General features: G+C 37.2%; 1 protein-coding gene across 1 annotated transcript in view; it reads left to right on the top strand.

The window, feature by feature from the left end:
* The first annotated feature begins 861 nt into the window (after nt 1-861).
* OTOGL (otogelin like) overlaps nt 862-26013 on the top strand; it is an 85173-nt gene continuing 60021 nt past the window's right edge. The window contains exons 1-18 of the mRNA XM_054066936.1: nt 862-936; nt 1634-1788; nt 5867-6072; nt 8842-8972; nt 9594-9700; nt 11940-12046; nt 12740-12865; nt 13611-13719; nt 13972-14018; nt 15376-15521; nt 17026-17149; nt 18806-18983; nt 19892-20016; nt 21688-21897; nt 22718-22883; nt 23996-24070; nt 24838-24890; nt 25568-25730. Of these exons, the coding sequence (XP_053922911.1) occupies nt 862-936; nt 1634-1788; nt 5867-6072; nt 8842-8972; nt 9594-9700; nt 11940-12046; nt 12740-12865; nt 13611-13719; nt 13972-14018; nt 15376-15521; nt 17026-17149; nt 18806-18983; nt 19892-20016; nt 21688-21897; nt 22718-22883; nt 23996-24070; nt 24838-24890; nt 25568-25730 (2303 nt within the window). The remainder of the gene's footprint in view (nt 937-1633; nt 1789-5866; nt 6073-8841; nt 8973-9593; nt 9701-11939; nt 12047-12739; nt 12866-13610; nt 13720-13971; nt 14019-15375; nt 15522-17025; nt 17150-18805; nt 18984-19891; nt 20017-21687; nt 21898-22717; nt 22884-23995; nt 24071-24837; nt 24891-25567; nt 25731-26013) is intronic.

The following is a 26013-nucleotide window of genomic DNA, read 5'->3' on the forward strand; positions in this document are numbered from 1 at the left end:
TACTTCCTACTCTTTGCAATGTTTTTTAAATCTCTATCAGCAAGATTGTAAGCATTTGTATCTAGGGTTTTAATCCTTCCCCAGGAAGAAAAGCAACTATCTGCAAAACCTGATGAAATTTTGCTTTGGGACTACCTTTCTTTTCCACTTTTGGGGTAATATGATTTAGACCCACCTCGGCAAAGGGTCAGTAGATGACAGTGAGGTCTTAACTTCCAAACTCACTGTAAAACCCTTTAATGAAACTGCTTATGGAAACAATTATGAGCTATAACATGAAACAAGCCATTCCCATGGAATCTTAAGTCTCTGACTCCAGTCACCTCTTAAGCAGAAATAACCTTTTAACTGGCTTTATTTTTTAGCATGTGAGGAAGGTTATTTATAAGTAGGTTTGTAAATTACATATTCTGGACTGTTCACAAGCTGAATGTACCTTTTACTGTAATGCTTAGGAAGTAGGAGCTGAATGTATGTATAAATTGTCCTGAATTTAGTCGATTAGAATAATCTGTGCACTGGGTATTTTGAGATCAGCAGGACTGGGATTTGGTTTCTTTACATGGGAACTTGACCTTTTGTTTGCTGGGAGGAGGTTGACCTTTTGCTCCTTTGTTAGTTTACAAGTCTCAAACCAAATGAGAGAGAACCTTCCTTCTCCTTTAACTAAGACACAAAGGATAAAATTAAATGTATGTTAAAAAATGGAGGTTATTGTTGGTTAATTTTCTTAGATAATATAGCTCCTTATGATTTAACGCTAAGCAGATTTAATGTGGAACTCAGCCTCTTTGCAAAATACTGCATCTGCTAAAAGGCTGCTACTCTTGCTTACAGGTTCATGTCCTCTGGATTGCCTTAATGGAGCAGCCTGCACAGAGGCAGGTGACTGTGACTGTCAGTTATTTCAGGCTCAAGGAAGCAGGTGCCAAATTGGTAAGTTTGGGGCCAAAAGAGTCAAATTTCAGCTTCAAGTGAGATTTACAAGGCAGGTTTTTAAAACAAGACTGTTAACAGCATATTTGTGATTCCTCTGTAGTAGGACTGTCATTCCACTAGGAGTAGAAACTAAAATGATACATGTTAGGGATATATAGACAGCAACATGAGGAATCCCTCCCACAGTTGGGCTATAATGATATAGATGACATAACAGATAGATAACTATCAAGTACATTAGTAGCTAGCCAGATTTTTTCATAGCTGGCTGGACAACCGAAAAGTCACTGCGTTTTTCTAACAAACAGTGATTATTGCAGGTAAAATTACCAACTACTTGAATTGGTAGTTGGTAATTTGGTTGCTCGAATCTTCTCTGTGTAGGGATCAACAAGAATTGTCTTCTAGGATCTGTAGTATATCTAAATCCCCTGCCTGTACTTATAATTAAAATGTCTCCAGTGAAGCAAATTAAAAAATAAATGATGGCATGTGACTTGAACTGCAGCCTAAAGATTAAAAAAAAAAAATGTATTGACTTTACTTAAAGTTGAATAAGCAAGGTTGTCTTTCGTCCTTGCTATGTATCTCCTTCATAAGCTCTGTTTCCTTTCTGAGCTCTTTTGTAGGTGCCTCTGATACCTGTCAATTTTTTATTATTGTGCCTGTTGTAAACTCAGTGTGTTCTCTCCAGTACCCAACACCGGTAAAGATCAAGATGGGATTTGCAAATCATGGGGACAGTATCATTTTGAAACATTCGATGGCATCTACTATTACTTCCCAGGAAATTGCTCCTATATTTTTGCGAAAGACTGCAATTCTCCAGAACCCCAGTACACTGTTTGGGTAAGTATGTGAGCGTACACTAGAAATAGCACACTGAGTATTCCTGTATTACAGGACTTATTTTTCATCATAAGTAAAATAAGTAGAGAGACAATCAATGGATCAAACTGTTGCATTGCTTACTTAAATATAAAACTATGCTGCTGGAAATTGTCTAAGCCTACATGTAATAACTCAAACCACTGATGATACGATAATCATCAGAGTATATTAAAATAGTATTTCTTACTCTCTGTATCCTAAAAAGGACTTTTGATCTCTCCTTTCTGGGAGTAAAAAGGGGTCTGAAAGTAGACCTGGGAAACTTCAATAAACTTTAGCTGTCAGACAATAAAAAAAATTGTGTTGCTGCATGAAGTGCAAAGAGCTATCACCTGGCTGATAGCTGAGCACCCGAGTGCACTGGGCCCCAGTTCACAGCCATCAGCGCGATATGGGGAGCTGCCTCCCTGCCCCACAGATAACTCTGTCCCTTCTGGGGATTTGTGTTCTAATTTTGGATTACCTCTACGTCACGCAGAGAAGATTAACAGCTCAAAAGCCTTTGTCTTGACCTATGTATGGAAAGCACTCTTTTTAGTAATTTCCTTAAATTGCTGAGAATCCACAATTAATAACTTTGGGTCAGGGAGAGTTCAAACCTGCACTCTCATTGAAAGAAGCTGCCCTCTCTATCAGGCTTTGGATTATTGTGAGGATACAATCTCATTATGTTACTTTTTACACAATGTTTGGGATTTGGGGCTGATTGGGCAGAAGAGAGGGGGCAAGAAGGGTCTTAATTCTGAGCCCCGGTGGTCACAGTGCTCACAGGGGCAAAGGCAGACCTAGATGATGATTTCTGCTACAATGATTATTTTTTATTTATAAAGACATGACTTCCTCTCTTCTCAGATAATAGCATCTAGTGAGATCAATTTGCCATTAAAATCACCATTTATTTTCATTAAGGTTATAGACAGTTGCTGTTACATTTGCCTTCCACAGTTTCATTTTAATTCTTCGGAATCTGTGTACAGCTATGATCTTTTAGGAGTTTTCAAAAAAATCCTGTAGCAAAGCCCAAGATGATATTAAAATTTAGAATCAATATTTTCATAGATTCCAGTTGCTCTAGAAAGAAAGAAACTACCATTCATCTGTTGGAACAAATTACATGTTTTGCTAAAACCTGAAAATGTTTACTCAGAAAAGTCATAAGTAATGTTGAAGCACTGCAGTCACTACAGGCTGGGCAATGGAGAACAAAGAAGCTTGCCAAATCCTCACATTATGGTCCTTCTGGCTTTAATAATTCACTTCTCTAGGGGAGAAGAAAACAAAAATTATTTTGATTTTTCTTGACTGTGTTTCTGTCTTGGGCCAAGTTTACATAAAAAGTATCTGTCAATATTAGTAATATATCTTTAATAGTAATATATTTAATTATGATTATTTTTATACATGCAAAAATTCTAATCCTTTTGCTGGTTTGGTTTATTTCACTCAAAGAAACTGTAATTGGTTTTTACTTCCAAGATTAAGTGTTAGTTTAGGAAGATAAATTCAAGCATGTGTTAAAACTGTATGTGTTCAACAGCAGACCTTTTCTACAGAAGTGATAACTCTTGTTTTACAGCCTTTATTATGATGTTGGCAAAATGTTTCCCAATTACTAATCTGCTTAGCTTCAGAGCACTGTCAAGTAAACTGGCAACGTAACTCGCATTCTCAGAGAACATTGACACAAACAATCATAGAAGGCATATTTGAGCTATCTAAACTCCATCTACGTTTTAATTTAGGTCATGATAGGTATCTAAGATTCACAACACATTCCTCTGTCTCCTCAGTGGTGTCCAAAATCAGCTCCCATGCTTTTGAAGCACCGTAGTGCAGGGCATCCCACTGGTTTGAGATTAATGAAAGCTGTTGAAGTTTTGCTCAAGCCCTCGGAGCATGCACGTGCTTCAGAACTCAACTACACTACCTGAGTGTAAATCAAAGCTGTGTAGTAGTTGCTTGGTTAGAGCATATGCACAGAAGGTTCGAGACCTATATTCCTGTTAGCGGTCAGAGTAAATGTGAACCCACAGTTTTCAAGTCCTGAGAGCACACCCTGGCCAGCGAAAGCCGTGGTGTCTTTGGGGAGAAGGAACTTCCTGCAGGAGTTGTGCTTTGCTGTGCTGAAGGCTGGGAATACAAAGGAAGTCTGACTTGAGGGGTAGCCTTGTTCTTGCCAAACTAGCAAAGGGAAAAGTACTGGCTTATCGTGCCTGTTCCTAGGTTTGATTATACATTTTTTTTATGCAAGACCTACTGCCATGAAACTGTAGACATGCTGAGATAGGAGTTGCATGGTTTTCATTTCTTGAAGCATGAATCTGAGATCAATTTAACACCTCTAGTAGTGGGCAGTCACGAATGTCATACATTACCAATATCTGAGACACAGGATTTTGCAAATCTTTCTCTGGCAGACTGAAACTGGTATTTCCATTGCTGTGTGCAAACTAGAGAGGCTGATATGTGATTCAAAGCAATACCTTTGCTCACTGTGCTATATATGTATAATTGGGACAGGCAGACTTCAGAAAAGTCTGCCCTTCTCCATTAGCAGGGCAGGAAAGCCACTGTGAAATGCGTTTTAAGAGATCCACTTAAGTTAGATACCTACCTCCTATCTGTGGGAGCACTCAAACAATCTCAACAAATCCTGAGTGGTTGAGGAGGGCATATTGTAGTTCAGCTGGTGCAGTTTCAGCTGGCATGAGTATGCTGGTATTATGAGGAATTATTGTATTCATTTGTAGTTCCCTTTTACAGATCAGACCTCTAAAAAGAGAGCAATAAGAGTGTCTCCTCAGTGCAAATAATAAGCTCCTACATTGGCAGTTATAAGCCAGCTTACTACAGTTCCTCTGAAGTTCCTCTCCATAAAATGCCTGAGTATTTCATCTAGTGTTTAAATCTTTGTCTTGCGATGCTTTGTGCTATTAAGCTGTTGCTGCATTTATCAGTAGTATGGGGTAGTGTGAACTTCTGGTTCTGCATATGTTTGTTAATTATGGCTTTTTTATATTTTAAGTATTTATTTGTAATGCTTTTCAGAGTCCAGACATGTAAAATATATGAATTAATGAAAAATTGCATGAAATTATTGAGAACATACATTTATTCTTATAGTGTGTATATTTTTCCTCTCTAAGGTTCATAACAGTCCTCAGTGTTACGGTTCAGTATACACTTGTCAGAGGTCTATCAGCTTATTTTTTTCAAACCAAGAAGAAATAATTATTTCAGGACATGAAGTAAGAAAAGATGGAATCAGGTACATATTCTAATGATGGGTTTTAATATTTTACTGCAAATAAAATAGTGTGGGGTTTGGGAAACAGGTGCTTTTTACACCAGACAGATAAAATAATTTGGTATAGATGTTTATTGATTCCTTGTTGATCTGTATTGAGGGTAATAGAACTGCAGTGTGAGCAGATGTAATGGTGCTGATATAATACCTGAGTGAGGATAACATAGGCTCCATGCACGAACCTTGTGAGCAACTTCTCAGCTGTAACCTAATGATGACTCATGCCTACTTTGTATAGATCAACTCCGCATCGACAGTTCTAGATAATCCTTGGTGCATCCTGACACTGTTTTGAACAAGGCAGTTATTGTTTATTTTTAGTAGCTATACTTGATATAAGACATAATCTTCTTCTAGACAAGTCTGAATTGGTTGAATCAAAGATCTTAAGTCCTCCTTTGGAGCAAAAACTCTACAAAACATCTCTGAGGTACATCAAATATGCAAATATTTTAGCCCATGCTAGGCTTTGAAAATGAATTCACTATTGTTTCAGGCTCATAATAGGTACAACTGGTGAATGTATACAGCAGAAAAGCATTAATTTTTGATGGTCAATGTGGACGAATAAACAGAAATAAAAATAGTAAAAGCACGATGAAGAATTGAATGGAAGTGACTGTATACACTTGGCAACAAGGGTTTAGTGAGTTAGAAGGTGATGTTTAACATGGTAGCACTAACCTCATCTCAACTGAGATTTTTGAAGCAGGCTGTTTATTTTTCCAGATTAATGTTGCCTCAGACAGTTGGAAATGCTTTCTTTGAGAGACTGGCCGACTATATTCTGGTGAAGACTACCTTTGGTTTTTCTCTTGCTTGGGATGGAAACTCTGGTATTTATATTAAGCTGACAGAAGAACATAAGGGAAAACTTTGTGGCCTCTGTGGAAATTTTAATGGCGATAAATCTGATGACCTGATACTGCAAAATAGTAAGTAATTAGGTTATAAATGCACCCTTACCTTGTGGGAACAACTTACATGTTCACTTTAAATACAATACGGTAAAAAGGCAGAGTCCTGTTTCTTTCAGTAGAAAATAGAATATCTGCTCTACTCTTCCTCATTATTAAAGATGCTAAGGAAAAAGGTCCTAGTTGAAGAAAGTATTTAAATATATTTTTTAAGCCTTTTCTTGCTCAGCAAAGCATTAGAGTAATGTTTATGTTAGCTGATGAAAATGCCTTCAAATAATAAATAAATAAACAAATCCTACTGTTTTTCCCTATTTTTAAAGATGGAAGGATAAGAGGGGAAAAGCCAAAATATTAGTATTTCGAAAAAGCACCATCTCTAGTCATTTGTTTATATGAATAGCATAAAAACGCTAGTTGAAATATGTAGATTCCCAAGCTGTTGCCAGGGAGTTCCTAGTGTTTCTGTAGGTAGGGTGTATTATGGGCCTTCAATTACCCTGTAGGATGAAGAGTTGCCCAGTGCTGAAGACATGTAGAATATTTTAGTCTGTGGAGGGAATGCTCCATAGGGACTTTTGTCCTGCTTGAAACTAATCTGAAAACAGTGAAGAAGTCTTGAGAATATGAGGGATATTTTTCTCAGTCTCTAATAAAAACAAAGATAGGACTGTTTTACTGCTACCATAATTGCTGAGAGAATCTAGTTTCATGGCCTTGCATATTTTTAAGTTGCAAAAGTTATCTCATTGTAACTTTTTTCCTTTCTCTGTGTTTCCCCATTTTTTATGGTTGATAGCGAAGCCTTCTGACTTTCTAAGTGAAGGAAGACACAGTGTACCTATCTTTGTATAGCCTTTAAAAATCCATACAATGTAAATTTCTCATAACTTTTCTGCCGTGAAAGCAGTAAATTCACCTTTTCGTGCATTAACTTCTGTACACCAAAGTATGGTACGCTTAATAACTTGTTCAAACTGATGATAATGGTGAAAAATGGAGTCTGGAGGAGATGATAATGAATTCGTGCTATCTCTAAAAAGTTGTAACAGTAGTATCTTTAAATGTTATCTGTTGTAAAAGACTTATGGTTCTTTGCTTTCTTTATTTCAAGAGATACTTTTCTTCACCATCATAATTTCTTCTGATTTTTTTAATCAGAAATGATAATATTATTGCAATGTATTGCAATGTACAATGAAGAGCACTGTGAATTGTTTTAACTTCGAACCAGCTGTATAACATGGTGTCTTGACTGTGTGCAAATACAAAGCGTGACGTTCTGATAGTTTGATAGACTGCTAATTCAAACTACTTCAAAGCCGCAATGTTTTTCTAAGTGTTTCCAGCTCTTATAAATTATTTGGTATGATGATTTCTCCCCCTCAGCTGAATGACTCTCCTAGTAGTGTAAAGGAAGCTCTTACATCTCTCTGAATCTTCCAGACTGAATGCTTTCTAATTGCAATGCCCCAAACAAATAAATTGCTGAGAGGCATGTAATACTCTAGTTCAAAGCACAGTCTAAAAACAAACTCCTTTTTTGTTTCCTTATCTTCACCCTTAATAGCAACTTCGTATTACTTTAATATACAAGACTGTGTCTGTGTATAGAAGGGTTTCAAGGACAGTAATTCTATTTTGTGGCATTTTTGAGGACTTGAAAAAATGTTTCAGAACACATTGAAATGTAAATAAAATATTTTTAATGATTTTGCAGAAGCAGAATTATGCAACAGGTTTACTTCTAGATCACACCCAAGCTTTTTATGTTTGGAAGGGGTTTTCTGCATAGAGAACTATTCTGTCGGAGCGAAAAAAAATATTTAAGTCTCCCTTGCTCTTAAGTAAAATAGACTGGGGGTTAGGATCTCATATTTGTTTCTTCGTGGAGATCCAAGTATAAATATGGGATTAGTCTGCTTTGGGGTTTTCCACATTGCAGAGTGTCAAACTTTGTGTATCTTGTGCTAGAAGGAGTTAGATTAAGTTTTGGGTAGTACAGCTCTGTGAAAAAACTGTAGTTGATTTCGTGTCAGCTGTAGCTGATTTCGTGTCAGCTGTAGCTGATTTCATTTCAATAACCTATCTCCTAACCATGCATAGATATAGACAAGTATAGCATAGGTACTAATTACTGCAAGGTTCTTTAAGGTGGATGCAGAAAATGTTTTTAATATATTTAAGAACATATGGAAAATGTAATATTTAATTTTTGCTGCAAAAATATGGAAGTCTTTGGCCTGTTTCTTTGCTGCCAACCTTCTTGTATGTTCGTGTAACTTCTTCAGTTTATTGCCATGACTTGCAGTCATGCATCTTGTTCACTAAATCTTGCATGCTCATGCTGCGAGGAGAGCTACATTTGTTGTAGGGGTTTTCTGCAGCAAGGGAAAAGGAGAGAAACAATAGAGCTAACTGACCTTTGTGAAACATGATGAAAGCCTTAAATTACTTTAAAGAAATGGATTTTTTTTCTTAAGTAGTCAATGTGTTATGCTTGTCCTTATTTGTATATTTGTTGTAAAAATTATTATTGCACCTATGAAAAAACTCCAACCAACACCTTGTCATATGTTTTTTTAATCTTTCATTTAAATGTAGTATACAATACTACCTGAAGTTAAAAACCAAAATAATAACATCATTCTACACCACCCATACACTGAACATATCTGTAGCTGAGATAGTGAACACATTGTAAAACTATCAGAAATTTCAAAGCTGCCTTTTGTGTTTGTGTTGACCATTTTTTTTCCTGGGTGCTCTTCCAATGTTTTCATGCAGTAGGTGAATATACAGAAGACATTGCTGAATTTGCAAATAGCTGGGCTGTGCAAACCTCAGATGACATAGCTTGTGTACCTACTGCCTCAGATTTTTCCAGTCCTTGCTCAGCTGATGCAGAATCCACTGAGGTAAGTTAGTTATTTTATATATATGTCTGTGTGTATATATCTTTTTTTTTTTCCTTAACCTTCACTGCCTAGTGATGGTACAAGAATCTAGCAGTACACATCATGTTGGATAAAAAAGCCTTAAAAGTATTTAAACTTTGAGAAAAGAAGATTCAGATCAGGACTGTTGCTAAGGAATGTCTGAAGATCTTCAGATGTTTAGCTTAGAAGTATAAAAGCTCAGAGAAGATGTGCCAAGTGGCACAGGTCTGCTGGCAGACCTCTTCATTGTATTAAACTTGGGTTCAGTTTCCAGTCCTGGCGTCTTATATTTCATTATTTTGCAAATTGTGAAATACAGCAGAAGTAACATGCTCAGTTTGTGCTGAAACAAAACGCTTCCTTTAACATTTCACACTCTTTCATCCCAGCTGCTTTAGGAGCAGCGTGCTATCAAGCCAGCCTAGGCAAAGAGGACAAATTTTAGGAAGAATAGTAAAGTAGACAAAATAATAAATTGAGACTGTAAGATTCTCAAATTTTAATGGGGATATAAAGGATCCTGGAATAGAGAAACAAAGCATTACGCTTGTTCAGAAAGTATTTGCTAACTGTTCTTTACTGATTCTTCTTAACGCACAGGACATATTCTTCAAGTGCCAAATATTCCTACAGTTTCCTTTCCTCAGCTGTCATGAAAGCATAGATCCATATTCTTACATTTCTAGCTGTATAAATGATCTTTGCAGGTAAGACTGGAGTTCCTGTGTATCTATTTTTGGTGCATGAAATGAATGCTACTTTTTCATTTGAGACCGGAACTGAGCAGCATTGGGGAAAGTTAAGAGGAGCCAAATTCAAAGCAAAAGAGATGGGATTTCTCAGTGAGTGATTTAGTGTGGAAATAAAGGGCACAGAACCAGCATACCTAGAGATAATTTGATTACTAAAGGTTTACATGGATTCAAGGAAATACTACAAAAATACATGGAAGGGAATCACTAACAACAAAACAGAGGTTGCTAATCACAAAAAATCCTAAAACCCGAGGTTCTGAATAAAAAATACATGGAGATAATACTAGGAGGAAGTATCAATGATACTGGAGGAGTTGTACCATTTGTCTAACACAGTTGAACTGCTTTTATGGGCGACTATTATGGTTCAAATTGGAAGAATTTTTCAAAATTAATTTACTTATGTAAGTCCAGAGTTGGCTTTGGAGGGAGTTATACTTCCTCAGTTGACATTATATGCAGACTGGTGGTTTTCCCTTAGCTCTCTAGAACCTTCTTTAGTTCTTGTCAGTCACTGAAGCTAAGCTCGTGCTCTGGAGCGTAATTGAATAGAGGGCTGAGCAGTGTACTGCTTCATTTTTAGTAGAGTTTTTACATTAAGAAGTAATTGTCATAAATAGCAGGATTTTTAATATGGCCTTCTGAGAGTATAATGAATTTAATTAAAAAAACATACAGAAAAGATCACAAGACTCGAAGTAAGAATCACTCAGTAGTATCCATTGCAACTTGTTAGTTAATTTTTGATGAATTTCTGGTTTTCTGCTTTGCCATTAAGTCAAGATAGAAGTATTTATGGGCAACTCTCAGAAATGTGCTTCCTGGAGTTTATGGAAGTACATGGATTTTTACTTAGAGAGGAGATGAGTTGCCTCTGTATGACATCTCTGCAACTCAAGGGCTTATCGTGGCTTTTTCTTAGCAAAAGAGGAAAAATGAAAAGCAAATTTTCAAATTTGATACTGAATCACTGTCATGCTGTTAAGATGGATATTATTTTTGTCAATATGCATATGTATGTTGATGTGAATTGTGTGAATGTTAAAGACCTTTAAGAAAGTTTCTGCATCTCAGAACCTCATTAATTTAGGCTTATTTTCTTTATAAAGGAGACCTCTCTTCTTGTGGCTTAGTGTCACTTTATAAGTTTCTTGTGGGGCCATAGAATACGCCAAGTATTCTTTTTATTAAGACCCATTTAATTGGATTAGATAAAGAGAGCTGGAAAGACTCTGATCACTGTAACAAAGAGTATAGTGGTGTTTGACTTGATAACAGATGTGTTGAAAGCAGAATGCAAACACAGTATAATATATTCTTGCAAACACAGTATAATGTATTCTTAAGACTATTAATTTTGGAAGCATGACCTTGTGTGCTGAAAGACGAAATCAGCTGATCTGTCACAGTCATGCTTATAATAGAAATGTTGTGTTATGACTAGTTCATTTTGGCATCAAGTCCTCCACAGTGAGTGATGGGAGTCATTGGACTTTCGTGGAAACAAAAGATTGGTGGTATCTCGCCTTATGTGACCTGCATCCAAAAAAAATTGAGCTTACCTAAACACTGATGAACATCTCTTTACTTGATCCTGCAAAAGTGCACTGTACAGCTTCTTCTGCAAAGACTAAGGCACAGATAATGTTGTGCTGTAAATCCCTGAAACTGTCTACAGTATTCAGTAGATAATGCTTCTGATGTCAAGCACTTCAGCACAAGGTCGGGAGTCCACCAACAGCATTCTTCTCACCTAAGTTCAAGAACTGACAGACAATTGGAAGCTTGAACTTATTAATGGGACCAGAATATCTTTTATCAGTGTAGGTCAGTTTCCACATCACACTGGGGGTAGAAAGCCTGAAACATGGATCTTGAGACTGTTGGGTTATCCACTCTCTTCAATACAAAGTCATGTTTCTCTTTCATCATAAGCAGCGCTTATCTTTTTTTTTGTAAGAAATTAGTGGTTTTGTTCATTGTGGCAATATTAAAATGAAATAACATTTTGAAGGATCAAATAATAAGCATGCAACAGTGTATTCAATATAGCTTGCATTTTATTTTCACTGTGTGCAGTTACAACTGAGTGGTGTCAGCTATGTGTGATCTATCTTGTGCAGTATCCCACGACAGAGTTTTGTAGATGGGATTTGAGTTCCTTCATTACTTCCTTGTTTTATCATTTCAGAGTGGATGATGATGAAACATACTGCAGGGCAGTGACAGAGTACGCTAGAGCATGCTCTCACGCTGGATCCCCGGTGCGGGACTGGAGGGATGACTTTCCTGCCTGTAGTAAGATTCTTTAATAAAGCATACTGTGTGGCCTTTGACATATCCAATGTATCCATTTCAAATAATTCCACCTTGACAACATTTGTTACTATAGGACTCCAACCTGGTATTGAAGTAGATCAGCCAGTGTCACTGTTGCTGGTGAACAATGAAGACAATGACTTGCTAGAGGAATATTTTAATTCCATTATGATATGATCTCAATCCATGTGAAATTCATATTTCCGCGGATTGCTTGATACATCATGTATGTTGATCATATTCTAGGACAAAGAACAAACATCTTTGGAAATCTGATGTTGTCCCTCTTCCCAGATGGCCTTTCAGCCTCTACTGGCTCTATAACAGAATTAATACAGTTAATTCAGCTCCTTCTGGTTATCATCTCTACCCATCAATTGCAGTTCAGTCTCATGCACAAGACATGAACGAGCTGAGACATGAGCGCATGTTCCCCCATCACAAACACTGTAACTTCTTTTGGAGAGGTGATCTAAGAATCTGGTAAAGAAAGAAATGATGAGAGATTCAGCATGGTTCATCAGTCAAAACCTCTCCAAACAATCCATTTTACCTGATTGGAATAGTTACCTATACCAGCAGAGCTGCACAACTGTTTATTTGAGAGAAGGAGTTGTCCAGTATAAAAAGAGAAATTTCACTAATACTCAATGTACCATGTATTTTTTCTAGCTGAAAAATGTGAAGACAGCTTTGTACACCGTGACTGTATCAGTTGTTGTCCACCAACCTGCACATTTGAAAAAGATTGTCTTGGCAGTAACCTACACTGCTTAGATGGTTGTTATTGTCCAGATGGTAAGTACTGTCATGTTTTTTGTGAAAGGGTATGTGTAAACCTAGAATCCAGCATCATAATTAAGTTTCTAGATAGACTGTTCTTAAAGTTAAAGCCCGAAAATATGAACACTGTAAATCCTGCTCTAGCTGTTGTTATTCTCTCTGTGATTCTTCCTTTTACAGTGTTCTAAACACCTTATGGTGTTCTAAACATTTCTCTAGAATACAAATGTAGCTTAGAATGAATATCAGTTAAAATGTGGAGCCATCACTAATGCTTGCTACAGTAAGATATTGCGTAGACTTAATCAACTTTATTTGAATTATTCCAAAAACAAATTGAGGTTTTGTTTAGAGAGAGTGTTTCATATGCCCTGTACAAGAAAATAAACTTCCTGAGACCTATACTCAGTAAATATTAAGGACTGAACTATGAACACTTCTAGAACTGTTCTAGAAGGACTAAAGATTATGTGACCAGAGAATCTTTTCATTTTTGAGTCTGTACAGTTTTACTTCCTTAAGGCAGACCTTTTTCATAAAGCGGCTATTCAGAGTGACGAATGCTTTGAGAGAGCTTCACTGTTCATCACTTTGAGCTCCATGCACTTGCTGGTCAACTCGTTTTGCTGGTCCCCAGCTAAGACTGGTGGTGAGACCACCTTCTGGCAGATTTGAATGGTTGAGTCAGATGGGGGAAGAACAGTGATCTGGAGTTTGTTAACTTATTTTTTATCTCATTTATCAACTTCTCTCCCAATAGGTCTCATTATGGAAAATGGAACTTGTATCTCTGTGTCAAATTGCCCTTGTGTTTATCATGGAACTGCTTTCCCTGTAGGCTCAAAAATTGAACAAGAATGTAGTAACTGGTACGTGAAAGCCTCACATCTCCATTTCCTCCCTCTGTGACTACTGCCCATAGTTAGTTTAACATCATAGTCCCACTTGCATTTTAAAGAACAGAGAGTATCTGTTTTACAGTCTGGGCCCCGTGTATCACTAAAATATGCAGGCTATTCTATGGAAAGTGTGAATTCAAGACATATTAATTAGCTTAAAGTGGATCTTTTTGCTAAAGATCAGAACACTGAATTTCTGTGTTTTGTGATTTTTCTTTTTAGCATTTGTACTGGTGGCATTTGGAACTGCACTGACCATGATTGCCCAGGTACCTGTATTTTATTATTCTTTTATCTCTTCAGTGAATGAAAGGGATAAACTTTTCAGAAGATAACAGAACCAGATATAATATAAAGGTTTGGGATGCTAATTTAAGAAGAAAGATTAAACAGATGGAGGTTGAGAGTAGCAGTGGGCTGGCTGGGGTGAAGCTGTTAACTGCTTGACTATACTCACCTTAATCTTCCCATTTGCTTCCCTAACTCAGTGTATTACATCCACCTCTTGTCTGTATCCTGTTTATGCTTCATGTTCTTTGGGGCAGGTGTTTTTTTTCTACCACCTGTGCCGCACCTAGGCTAGGTTCAAGGTTCTCCTCACTTGTAGGAGCAAATGTAAGGCAAAGAATAAGAAAAGCGTCATTCTGATGCTCGGTGTGCTGTCCTGTAACAACAGTTCATGTTTGGATAATCCTTGTCTTTAAAGATTATGTGTCTCTGTAACGAGTTGCACAAAGGAACATGCAGTAGTCGGGCAGAGAAACTCCCTTGGCAGTTCTTATCTTAGAACACATTACACTGTGAGATTTGTGAAAGAATTTTTTTGCGAATTAAGAAGCCCCCTCTGAATGAGGTAACAAACAAGGTTTAACAGTTAGCCTTGATAGGGTGGATCTGTGTGTAAAAGAGATGACACTGAGAACCAATCCCTATGTCTTGTGTGTATTGGTGCATGTAGGGGTGTTAATTATAACTACTCTATCCTGATCCTAGTGACCAAATGCCTGTTAGTAATGGCAGCAGGTTAGACGGGCTCCCACAGAGCACCACCTGCATCTCTAGTTCATGTGCTCCGACACTGGTCTGTGGTGTGAATGAAAATGCAATAAGTGGGGATGTGCTGGAGACTTGCTTCAACAGTGCACTCCTGATATGAACTGAAAAACAAATATAGATGTGCCCTGCAGACGAACACCTGCAGCCTCTTCATACCTTTGGCAACAAGCAGTGCCATAATACCTAGAAGAAAGGAGAAAGAAGCTTATCCTCTTTCACACTTGGTCATGCCAAAAGGTGATGAGGAAGAAGATTCTAGGAAATTTCAGAGCTGTAGTAAAAAAGCTATATTGTGTTTTAGAGAACTCATGACTCAAAGGCATCTCATCTTGTTAGAAACAGAAGTTGCTGTACATTGTTGTGTGCAACATGGGATTCATCTGATGGAAATAGGTATATACAACGTATTTTATTTCTAAATGCTGTAGTAGCTAGATAGTTTAAAGTTAGCCTGGATTATGTGCTTAGATACAGGGAGAAAATTTCCTATTTATCTCTATTCCACCATTTGCAGAACAGAAATACATTCTTATGCAAGTAAACATTCTTGTTTATCCTTTTTCTCTCAAGCTGAGTGCTCCATCACAAGTAGCTCTCATTTCACAACATTCGATGGCCGTCATTTTACTTTTCTGGGGATTTGCCAGTACATTTTGGTAAAAGGCACTGGGAAAAACAAATTCACTATCACTTTACAGAAAGCACCTTGTGGACAGGTAAGTCACATTTTTGTTGAACATTCACAAAAAACGTGTACATCCGTACTTCAGGTGATCTTCTATAGGTCCTACTGTAAGCTACCAGGTTATGTTTAACAGAAAAATATCATAAATTTAAACAATTTTGCAGCTTTTTTTAAAATGGTTGTATTGCCTTTTGTAAAATTAATTGCATCTTCAGAGGGATAAAGTCTAAAGAATTACTAATTTATGTACATTAAACAAATATACACATATTTGGTTATGGTTAAAACAGGTGTCTTAGACTTTAGAAATCTCTTGCTTGCAGCATTGAACAGTTTTAATACACTGATAAGAGGTTTTTTGGTAGCTTTGGATTCTTATTTGATACATTATAGGATATTTCATTTGTTAGAATAATGCCTCTTAGAAAATTCTTTAAGAGACTACCCAGCACACTTACTTGTTTATAAGTATTTTGGCAACTATTTTACAACAAGTTTTAGGAATAGAGATGCTTAGAAAAAGTACTTATCCACAAGACTGGATTTAATGAGTTTTAGTCACTCAGGCTTTCAGGAGCTTTTCTTTTTCTGAGACTGTGACTCACAGCTACCGGCACGCTGAGTACTGGGATGCCTGAACTTATCAGCAGGGAGTGACGTACTGAAGCTACCCTACTGTGGGTCTCTCTGTCATGAAAGCTAGATTATGAGTTCTGCTTTTTTTTAGTAGGCACCTCCTTCTCCTGCATAGGTGTTGAGATTCTTATTTCTGCATTTCAGGCAGCATCAAGCATGAAATGGCTGGTCAGGTAGAGACAAGGACACTACAGGAAACAAACCTTAGCACAGCTCCAGGCACCTTTGAAAGTACCTGGGTGAAAATATAGAGGCTCCAGGGAGCATAAGAAACTTGGTTTAAGCTGGTTATGTGTCACCTTTTGTCCTGTACTTAGGTTCATAAATTCTGCCTGGTTAGCTCTTTAAAATGATAGGTGTGACTTAGTTAATACATCAAATTTTTGTTTATGCTCAGGTATTTATAAATTATTTATCGTAATTCTGGAGAAATTATTTCCTTTTGTCTGCAGTCAGAGATCAAGACTAGGTTTCGAGGTGGAAGAGAAGCACAGTGTGTACACTAGTTTCTTTCTTCGGCATCACTGCATTTGAGGTCTGGTTGCACCAGATTGACACAGATGAGGTCAGGTTCTTGCTTAAACACTGTTAACCCAGTAATAAGGAATACTCAGACCATGCACATGTGGCCTTTCGAACCCATTATCAATACTAGATTGCCATAATAGCCAAAACGTATTCTTACTCTTACATTCACATGCCATGTTTTATTATGCTCTACATACAGTTTTGAGTGCACCATTCAATGCTTTAAGTGATAGTTTACGACTGATTTACTTGATGACAGTTCTGGTATTTCCTTTCTATAGAATGATTCCCCCCACCCGGTTTGTTTTTGCTTTCCATGGTAATATTAATGTCTTTGCCTGTTTCTAATGGTGAAACTTCTTTCTATTTAGAACTTTGACCATGCCTGCATTGAGTCTATAACACTAGTTCTTGAAGATGATGTGAACAAACAAGTAACTCTCACAAGATATGGTCAAGTACAAACTGGTCCTAACCAGGGTTTTAACCTTAATGGTAAGAAATGCATGGAGTAGAATATTACCAGGGTTCACATCCTTTCTTTTACATGCTTCAAAGCTTTTTATTAATATCTGTCTATGAAAAATGAATTTCTTCAAATGAATCTTCTGAAATGTAAAATCACTTACTTCTTATAACCTTAGTAATGGTTCTAGAAATGTACTTTTTCAGCCCATGAAATAGAGTCCTTCATTATGTCCTTACTTCTTTGCATTTCTTGTCTTTCAGAGTACCTAGAAATTCCACACATTTTGTTTGTGTTTAGGGGGGGAGGACATAAGAAAATAAGGGAGGTGAAGCCATCATGATAGTGATGTTAAGGACTAGCTTGATTAAAGCTTTTTGGAATCAATAGCACGGAATAGAATCCACGTGCTCTATGGGATCTCTGTGTTGCTTTCAGCACTGACTTACATTGTGATTTCAGAGAGATTACTTCACCTTTTTGGGAAGGATAGTAAAATAAATCAACCTTAAAAGGATTTTATAAAATGAAGTGCTGTAGGTGGAAATGTATTTTGCATCTTACACTGATCATTAGTAAATTCTTACTGGGTTTTTAGTCTCTTTCAGAAAGAGCAAAGTGGTAGTTCTCCTTTGCTTTCCCAGATTGGCAAATGAGAACTGAGGGAGTTCTGTGCTAGTGGCTGCAGCTATGTCTTTTCTTCATCAAAATGCTCCAGTTATACATAGTTCTGCTTTGGGCATCTGCAGCTTCCTATCACAATGCGTTTCACAGATTAGTTTTATTTTCAGTTATATCTGAAGTTCTGCTTCATAATTTCAGTGATAATTTCATTTTACATCTTTTGAATCAATCCCTATTCTTGTCTGCTTTCATGGTCTGTAACAAATAAAATCTATGATGAATATTTTGATGTCCCATTCTTGATAGTTGGGTGTTACGTCTTATCAGCTAAGCATATCTTTAAGGTCACAGAAGCATTTTATCTAAGTCTTCTCAGTTTATGCAGCTAAGAGAGTGTGTGTGTGTGTAGGCGCATGTGTAGAGGCTGCTCGTGGAGGTAGATCTGCTTTAACCCTGCAGCTGCAAGTAGCCCAACAATGTCTAGTGAATGAATTCTGTGACTGTGAAATTTCCATTTCCTCGCATAATGGATTTGCTGGGAAGGAAAGCTGGGAATTTGAGAGGGCCTTAGTTCACATACAAGCTAAGGAAAGAACTATATGTATATCATATCGATAGTAGCAGGAGAAACCTCCAATCTGAAGATTGCAATACACTTTGCAGACATCTGTTAGTTAATCTTCTAACATCCCTGGGGGCTAAGAAACAAGTGGTTTCTTGTCTTGTCTTATTGCCAAAGGCATGCTGTTGCATTGCTTTCTTCTAAAAAGAATGAAATGTGAGAGGGGTTTCTGGGTAGCTTGCAGGTACAGAAAGGTAAGAGATTTTTCACTGTTGACAGCAGTTGCAATTCCTGATTTGTGTTGCTAATGAAAAAGATACGTAGTCTCATAAGTCCACATGGCAAATGGGTGAGATTATTTGGCTATAGGTCAGGTTGTGCGTAGTTTCTTATTTTATTTGTGAGTTTTCAAACTCTGTTTTCTTCAAGGGGTAAACTGATACAACCTGAAACTTGTATTGAAGTGACTTCATTCCTCTTTTTCTTTTGGTATGCGCAGGGGCTATTGAAATTCAGAATGTATCTTCTTTGTTCGTTCTACTGAAAACTAGTTTTGGGTTGAAGATACTCTTTGCAAAAGATGGAGAGAGAATCTATGTTCAACTTAATGTTGGCTGGAAGAGAAGAACATTGGGACTATGTGGAACATACAATGGGAATTTAAGAGATGATTTTCTGTAAGTTGCATGTTGTACATTTCGACTGTGTTTAATAACAAGTGAAAAGTTTTATTTGGTCTAATAATCTGATTATTTAATTTCATTAATGTGCTCATACTTTATTAAACAAATATAAAATCTCTTCGTTAAAGTGTTAGTGTCTTTCAAAAATATGTAACTCATAAATGTAGCAAAGTCATTCTAGAAAACTACTATATTATTTGTAGAACTTATTGGATGATAATATTGCTTAAACACACTTTTTTCCCCCTCCCTGCTGATCCCTTACCATCAAAGCAAATACATGAGCACTGACAAAAAGAATGGATGATAATAGTAGCAGTGTCCTCACCCAGTTAACACTTACTACTGATTGATTTTTTTCCCACATCATGTTTTAATGGGGAAAAAAATTCTGAACCTCAGTAACAGTTTAAGTAGAAGGCCACACTTTCCTTGCTCTTTGACTTAATTTCCTCTGAAGGTCCTCAAGCTATAATATCACAAAACTTTTCAGGAAATAATAAAAATGCTCTTGAAATACTTCATGAAAACCAGCATCAAAATGCAAACAGCCACTGCCAGAAGCCTGAAATTAGTTAATAGGTCAAATTTTTGACATTTCACTGAATGAAAACTCAAAACCAGGCCAAATCATGCTCTCATTAATGCCTCCTCCTGATATCAGAGTACTTGAATTAAGCATAATTGAGGGCAGACTTTAAATGTAAGAATATTTTTTGCATGAATAACATATAGAAGAAAAAGATTCACATGCCTTCTTTGTTTTTATACCTCAGATTCTTTTGACACGTTGAATGTTCAACATGACTGCGAATCCAAGCCTTTTTGCTATAATTGCATCTTCACCCTTGTAATCCGTAAGAACAGCAGGACACTCGCAGTGCTGATCTTTTCCTTTTCAGTTCTCCAGCAGGTATGATAGAAGGGACACCACAACTTCATGCCAATGCATGGAAGGTTTCCTCAGCTTGTTCTATACCTATCAATATTCCTGTAGTTGATCCCTGCAACGTCAATCAGCAAAATGGTATGTTTTTACATGGGAGTCTAGAATCAGCTGTACCTTATTATTATGGGATATTTTTGTTTCCTCTGTGAACAGGTTGTACATACATGCGTTTCAACTTCAGTTTTAGATATGCCCTCTTTCTTTTCTTTTTCTTTTTTTTTTTGGCAAAGACCGTTCTTTCCATACATTTAGCATGTAAAATGAAGTCAGTCCCTTGTAAATACAAGGTAGTTGATCATTTAATGCTGAGTATTATGAATATTTGTAGACTGACAAAGAAATTATAGGAGAAAGTGTTTTGCTAAAACAACTTTCAGATCAAAAGTTTTGTCTCTGGTTTCTCCATGCTTGTTGCATTGAAAGTTTCCCTATCGTCCATCTATGCTCTCTGACACAAACTGTGACACTAATATGAGATCTGTGGATTTCTTGAAATTCCTGCGTAAAGGTTTAGTTTTGGCTTGTTGACGTTCTTGTGTTTTGCATTGAAATTTCACTGTCTCCTCTTTTCAAATTTGCTGTTCTTTTCAATTAATGAAGACAATAGGCAGACAGTTGTTGCCAATTCTGACAGAATTTAGTCTAATTTTTTTTTATGTTTCAGGCATAAGGCTTAACTAAGGGTGTGGGATATGGCCATATTTAGAGCCTGTGGGAGCAAGCCTAGAATAACCATAAACGTTTAAGAATTTGTGGCATTCTAAGACTTTTTATGCCTTCAGCACTGAATGTCTTCTAAAGCAGTACATCTCAGACAAGTTAGCCCTCTCCAAGATACTTCATGCCTCACTTTCTGTTCTGTGCTTTCTCATTGAAGGTAGAGTTTGACAAGACTGTAAGCTGCTTAGAGCAGGGCAGTAGACTAGAAGACCTTCTGAGGTCTCCTACAGCCTTAATTTTCCTGTGAACCTGTAATCATCAGCGGAAAAAACATTCCCTAAATAAGTGGTTCTGCCCCATGCCACCACCTGTGCTAAGCTAGCACAAGCATTTTCCCAGGCCTGCGATGATCTTAATCTGATGAAACTGATAAAGAAATGATTGCGGTATTTGAAACTTATTTTGTCTGTTTTTCAACCAAGTCAAGTTCACTTCTTAAGTGTAATTTACTGTGAGACTCCAGAAATTCTTATTTCAGTGTACGCATATGGGAATGAACAGGGATGATGGAGGGTAGGACACTCTTTTAGCAGCAAAACTGACATCATGGTGTTCCTGAGATATTCCACCACTTGTGGTGGTAGCATGCTTCAGTGGTAGGAGGAGGTTCTGTTGGCTCTAGAAGGCGCATGACCAGCTTGGGACTTGCATGCTCCTGAGCTCAGTTTGTAATGCTTCTTGAGTCCTCATACCAAGAAGTATATGGCCGTTGCTGATTTCAAAGCTAAATGAGATGTCAAGTAGGAAAAAACATATTCCAAGCTTAGGAGGACTTTTCTAACTAACTCTTTTGAAATATATTTTTTTTGCCACTTATGTTTTCTGCACTGCTAGAGGAAGGCATAACTGCTTTTATATAGCTTTTTTTTTTCTTAAATGGTATTGTTGAGGGAGTTGCTTACAGAAAGACACTGTATATAAGTTTTTGTTGCACAACTGGCTATGTTTGGTGCTAATATTCTGCACTATCCATGTGACTAACTGTTATTTTAAAATGGATATGGCTAAAACAATGTCACCTTCTCTTAGTTGGGTATGCATCTCACTGTGATATCATCAATCAAGAAGTTTTTGCTCCTTGCCATGCCTACATCAGTCCAGGATTATACTACCAGCTCTGCCGTTTTGATGCGTGCAAATGTGGAAGCAGCTGTTTGTGTAACGCTTTGGCACACTACGCTTATGTTTGTGGCAAGCATGGGGTCATTGTTGACTTCAGATCTCATATTTCTTACTGTGGTGAGTAACGTTTGTAGAACACAGTCCCTTTTAGAAATATGTAAAATCCTACAAATATCATTCACTCCACAAAATACAGGGATTGATCTTTTTGGCCGGAAACCAGAATCATGCCATGGGCTAGTGACCTACTCTGGAGAATGCTATCAGCCTTTACATCAGGCATCTGAGCTGGGGACCCTGAGCTGCCTCAGAGAGGAGTGCCTGTCCTTTTCTGTTGGCTACAGAGAGAATTTAAATTTCTTGCTTTGAACCCATAAGTAGTATGGAAGGCCCTGTTAGATTAAATTAGTCAGGGAGTGGCAGGAGCAGGGCTGTTCTGTAAGGAAAAGCAAGCTGGGGTGGCAGGGGCTTTTCAGTGTGGGCATGGCAGGGTGGGCAGTGATTTGCCAAGTCTGAATATACAGCAATGATTTACAATAAATCATTTCTAAACTGTGGAGTAATGCCTCAACCTTAACTGGGTCATTCTTCCTCTCTTGGAATCCTGAGTTACTAGACAGATGCATCCACCACAAACACATACACACACACACACACACTCTTGACATATATAAAGAATAGACACCTATTGCTTACAAAATACACAATTCCAGCCAAGGAATATGCTAACAGGAACCCGCTTGAATCTAAACATTTCTAACCTAAGAAATCAGTAAAACAGCATCTTTTTCTCACACAGTTTAACTCACCCCAGTGCATCATAAGATCATTTTGCTTTGCTATTTTGCACTCCCATGATATACTACTTTGTTTTTCTGTTTTTCACATTTTAAGAATATGTTGTTCTCCCTTCTCTCTCCCTCTCTCTCTGCTCCAGCTGTGATGTGTCACAGTGGTATGCTTTATCATCAGTGCTCTTCTTTTTGTAAACACTCCTGTGCTTCACTTTCTATGGCAAATATCTGTGGTGATGACTGTGCAGAAGGATGTAATTGTCCCGATGGGAACTATTTTGAAGAGTCGGTCAACTTTTGTGTATCAATGTAAGTCATAAGAAATTAGAATGTGTGTGTAGGTATAGTTTCCTCTTTCCAGCAAGATTTAAAGTATTTTTTCTGCTGTTTCCCTCAAGATGTAGTCTGTCTAAACAGGATAGCAAGCAATATGTGGATATTTCATATCCTTTTGAACTAGAGGGGCCTCATTTGCTACCATGCCTACAACCATCTACCGCACTTCAGAGAAGATATGTCACACTGCTTTAGAGAAGGGTGATGAAACTTCCTGAATTAATTGGGGAACGTATTTTGACGTGCAATTCTTGTTTTTAACACTTAAGAAAACATGAGAAGGAATCAACATAGTAGGAATCCATAAAGTCAGGGGTATTATGGAGACTGTCTGGGAGTATCTTTTTTCTGTCCCACAATGCAAACTCCTTCAGTTCAATGAAAGGAAATAGCTCTTGTACATAGTAGACCAAAATTTTACAGCTTACCACCACGAGGAGTTACTGAGCTCAGGTACTGAATTAAAAACAAATGAATATATTTGTAAATATCAAGATTATACAGATTGTTGCTGTTCATTGTGACCTGTATTTTGGCAAGATGAGTAACATTGATACTGCAGGGTTAAACGCTGTTTCAAACTATTCAAGAGCGTGTGGTAACTCGACATTCCCATATTTTTACATGGTTCCCAGGGAATTCAGTTGTTCTGTTCCATCTGGCTCTTACCACAAAGTTAATAGATTTTGCTATGATAATTCTTCTGTTCCATGATTTTGTCAGTATTTTGAATGGGAATTACATGCTGTTATACTCTTCCCATAACTGGGAAGAAAAGTTCATTTTTATAATAGCAATGCACAGAACCAACAAGTAAATAATATGGAGAATGAGGAAAACTCTGGCCTTGTTGAAGACAGCGGGAGTTTTTCTGTTGACTTCAATACAGCCAGAATGTCATTCTTCAATTTTTTTGCCTTTAGAAGTATATTGTAAATGTAAATTAAAGGATCAATTTAATGAATTATTGATAAAAATTGATTTAAAGAATTATAATGCCTGCTTATCATAGTAGCTTGATAAATGGAGTGCACTACATCCCACTTCATTTTACCTTTATATCTGCATACATATTCTTTTAACAGATCTGCTTGTCATTGTCATTACAAGGGCAAAGTCCTCCAGCCTGGAGAAAGCTTTCCTACACCAGTAGGCTCCTGGTAGGTTTGAGCACCAAAAGTTTTATCTTTATGTCACAGTTCGGATGCTACTCAAGAGCCCTGAGAATTTTTTCACATAGAATGAAGGTCTGCTGTATCAATATTCTGGTTTTGCTGCACACTTAGTAAAAGGGAGTATAATATAAATTGGATTATGTACCTGTATACCTTTTACAACAGGATACTTGGAATATTCTGTAAACCAGGGACTAATGAGTATCTCAAAACAAACACATGGAGGTTGCAGTACTGTTCTTAGACCTGGGGGCATTGTGATAGCAGTGTGTCACTGGTGTCTGAGGAATAAACAATGTGGTTCTATTTTGGAAAGTCTTTCAAAGAATGGCTTGTAGGGAGCTATGTTTGTGTCTTTCTGTATTATTAATTCATGATGGAATCCTGATTTTGCTGAAACAAATGGGGAAACCTCCTGTGTTTTACAAGTAAAGCCCTCAACTTGCTGATTGCAAATTGTGTCTGTAACTTGAATGTCAAGGTTGGCTGTTGCTGAGGTCTTATATATTATAGTTGTTGTAACTGAAGCTTGGTAATCATGTAGCTGAAGAAGTGAGAGAGTGGACTTCATTTCTCTGCCATTGCTATGCCTCTCCAATGCTGTTTTTCTTCAATGTTTTTTTCTAAGGAAGAGTTAAAGTTTCTGAGGAAGAATTTAAGAGATTGGGTTAAGTTGTGTTATCTTTTTTAGCATGGTGGCTACAAAACAACTGCCCTTTGCATAAAGATGGGTTTGCTTTTCTTTTCACCAGTCAGTGCTTGAATGGAACAGTGAAATGTATTGAAGCCTCTACAGAAAATACAGGTAATTTACAGTCTTGTCTCATATTAGATTTGCACAGGGAAAATTTGACACTGAATAGTCATTTGATTTTCTCCTTGTATGTATTTTAGTAATGGAATAATTAACTATAGAATCATAGAATATTTTGGGTTGGAAATTAAGAAGTCAGGAGCACAAGTTGCTTGTTTTTTTATTTCTTTGTGGCACAAATTGTACTATTAAGTCACTTTGTTTGGGTGTGTTGTATTTTTTTTTATATTTCCAAATATGCGAGGTGTATGTCAATATGTTCTCATGATAATACCTAAAATTAAGCTTATTTTTTACTTTGATTTCTGGAAAGTAAATTTTTAATGAATTTCTTATGTATCTACAAGGGAATTTAGTACGTTGAAAACTCTGACACTTCTAAGACTCTGTATACCTAAAGATAATGACTTCACCTTTAAGCATGAGCTGTGTGTCATATCCAGGGTGCATAGATCCATTTGCTTAAAATTGGGATTTTTACTTTAAAACATATTTAAGATCTGTAATACAAATGAAGATATAGACTCTTATTCAGATTGTATTCTTTCATGTCCTATAATGTATGCTAGATGCATGTTAAAATAAACAGATTGTGAATGAAAACAAATAGAAAACCTTCAGTGTCAAAGAACAGTTGATCTTATTTAACTTGCATTTTGCATTTCAAGTTCACATATGCCCTGAAGGAAAAATCTACTATGACTGCAGATCTCCTGTGCCTGGATTACCAGCAGCAGGTGTGAATTGTGGGATCTCCTGTGCAAACCTTGCCATGAACTTCTCCTGCGTCCCTTCACCACCCTGTGCAAGTGGCTGCATTTGTCCCCCTGGGTAAGTTTTGGCAGAACAACCTGGAGCACGAGCTATATACATATTTTTCACAGTTTAACTCTGCATGGGTTTTTTTTTCTGTTTAAATCCCAGTGGTATCATACCTCTAATTTTGAAGCTATTGTTCTATAAATTGTTGCAGAGTCACCGTTACGAGATCAATTCTTCCTTTCGTCTCTGAGAACCCTCTTCTCTCTCCTGCTGGTGTAAGGCTCCATGCTACAATGCTGCCTTACTTGGGGTCTCACAGCTTCTCCATCCCACCACTGAAACAGTTGTCCTT

The sequence above is a fragment of the Cuculus canorus genome, chromosome 1, assembly GCF_017976375.1.
Source record: "Cuculus canorus isolate bCucCan1 chromosome 1, bCucCan1.pri, whole genome shotgun sequence".
NCBI classification, from domain to species: Eukaryota; Metazoa; Chordata; class Aves; order Cuculiformes; family Cuculidae; genus Cuculus; species Cuculus canorus.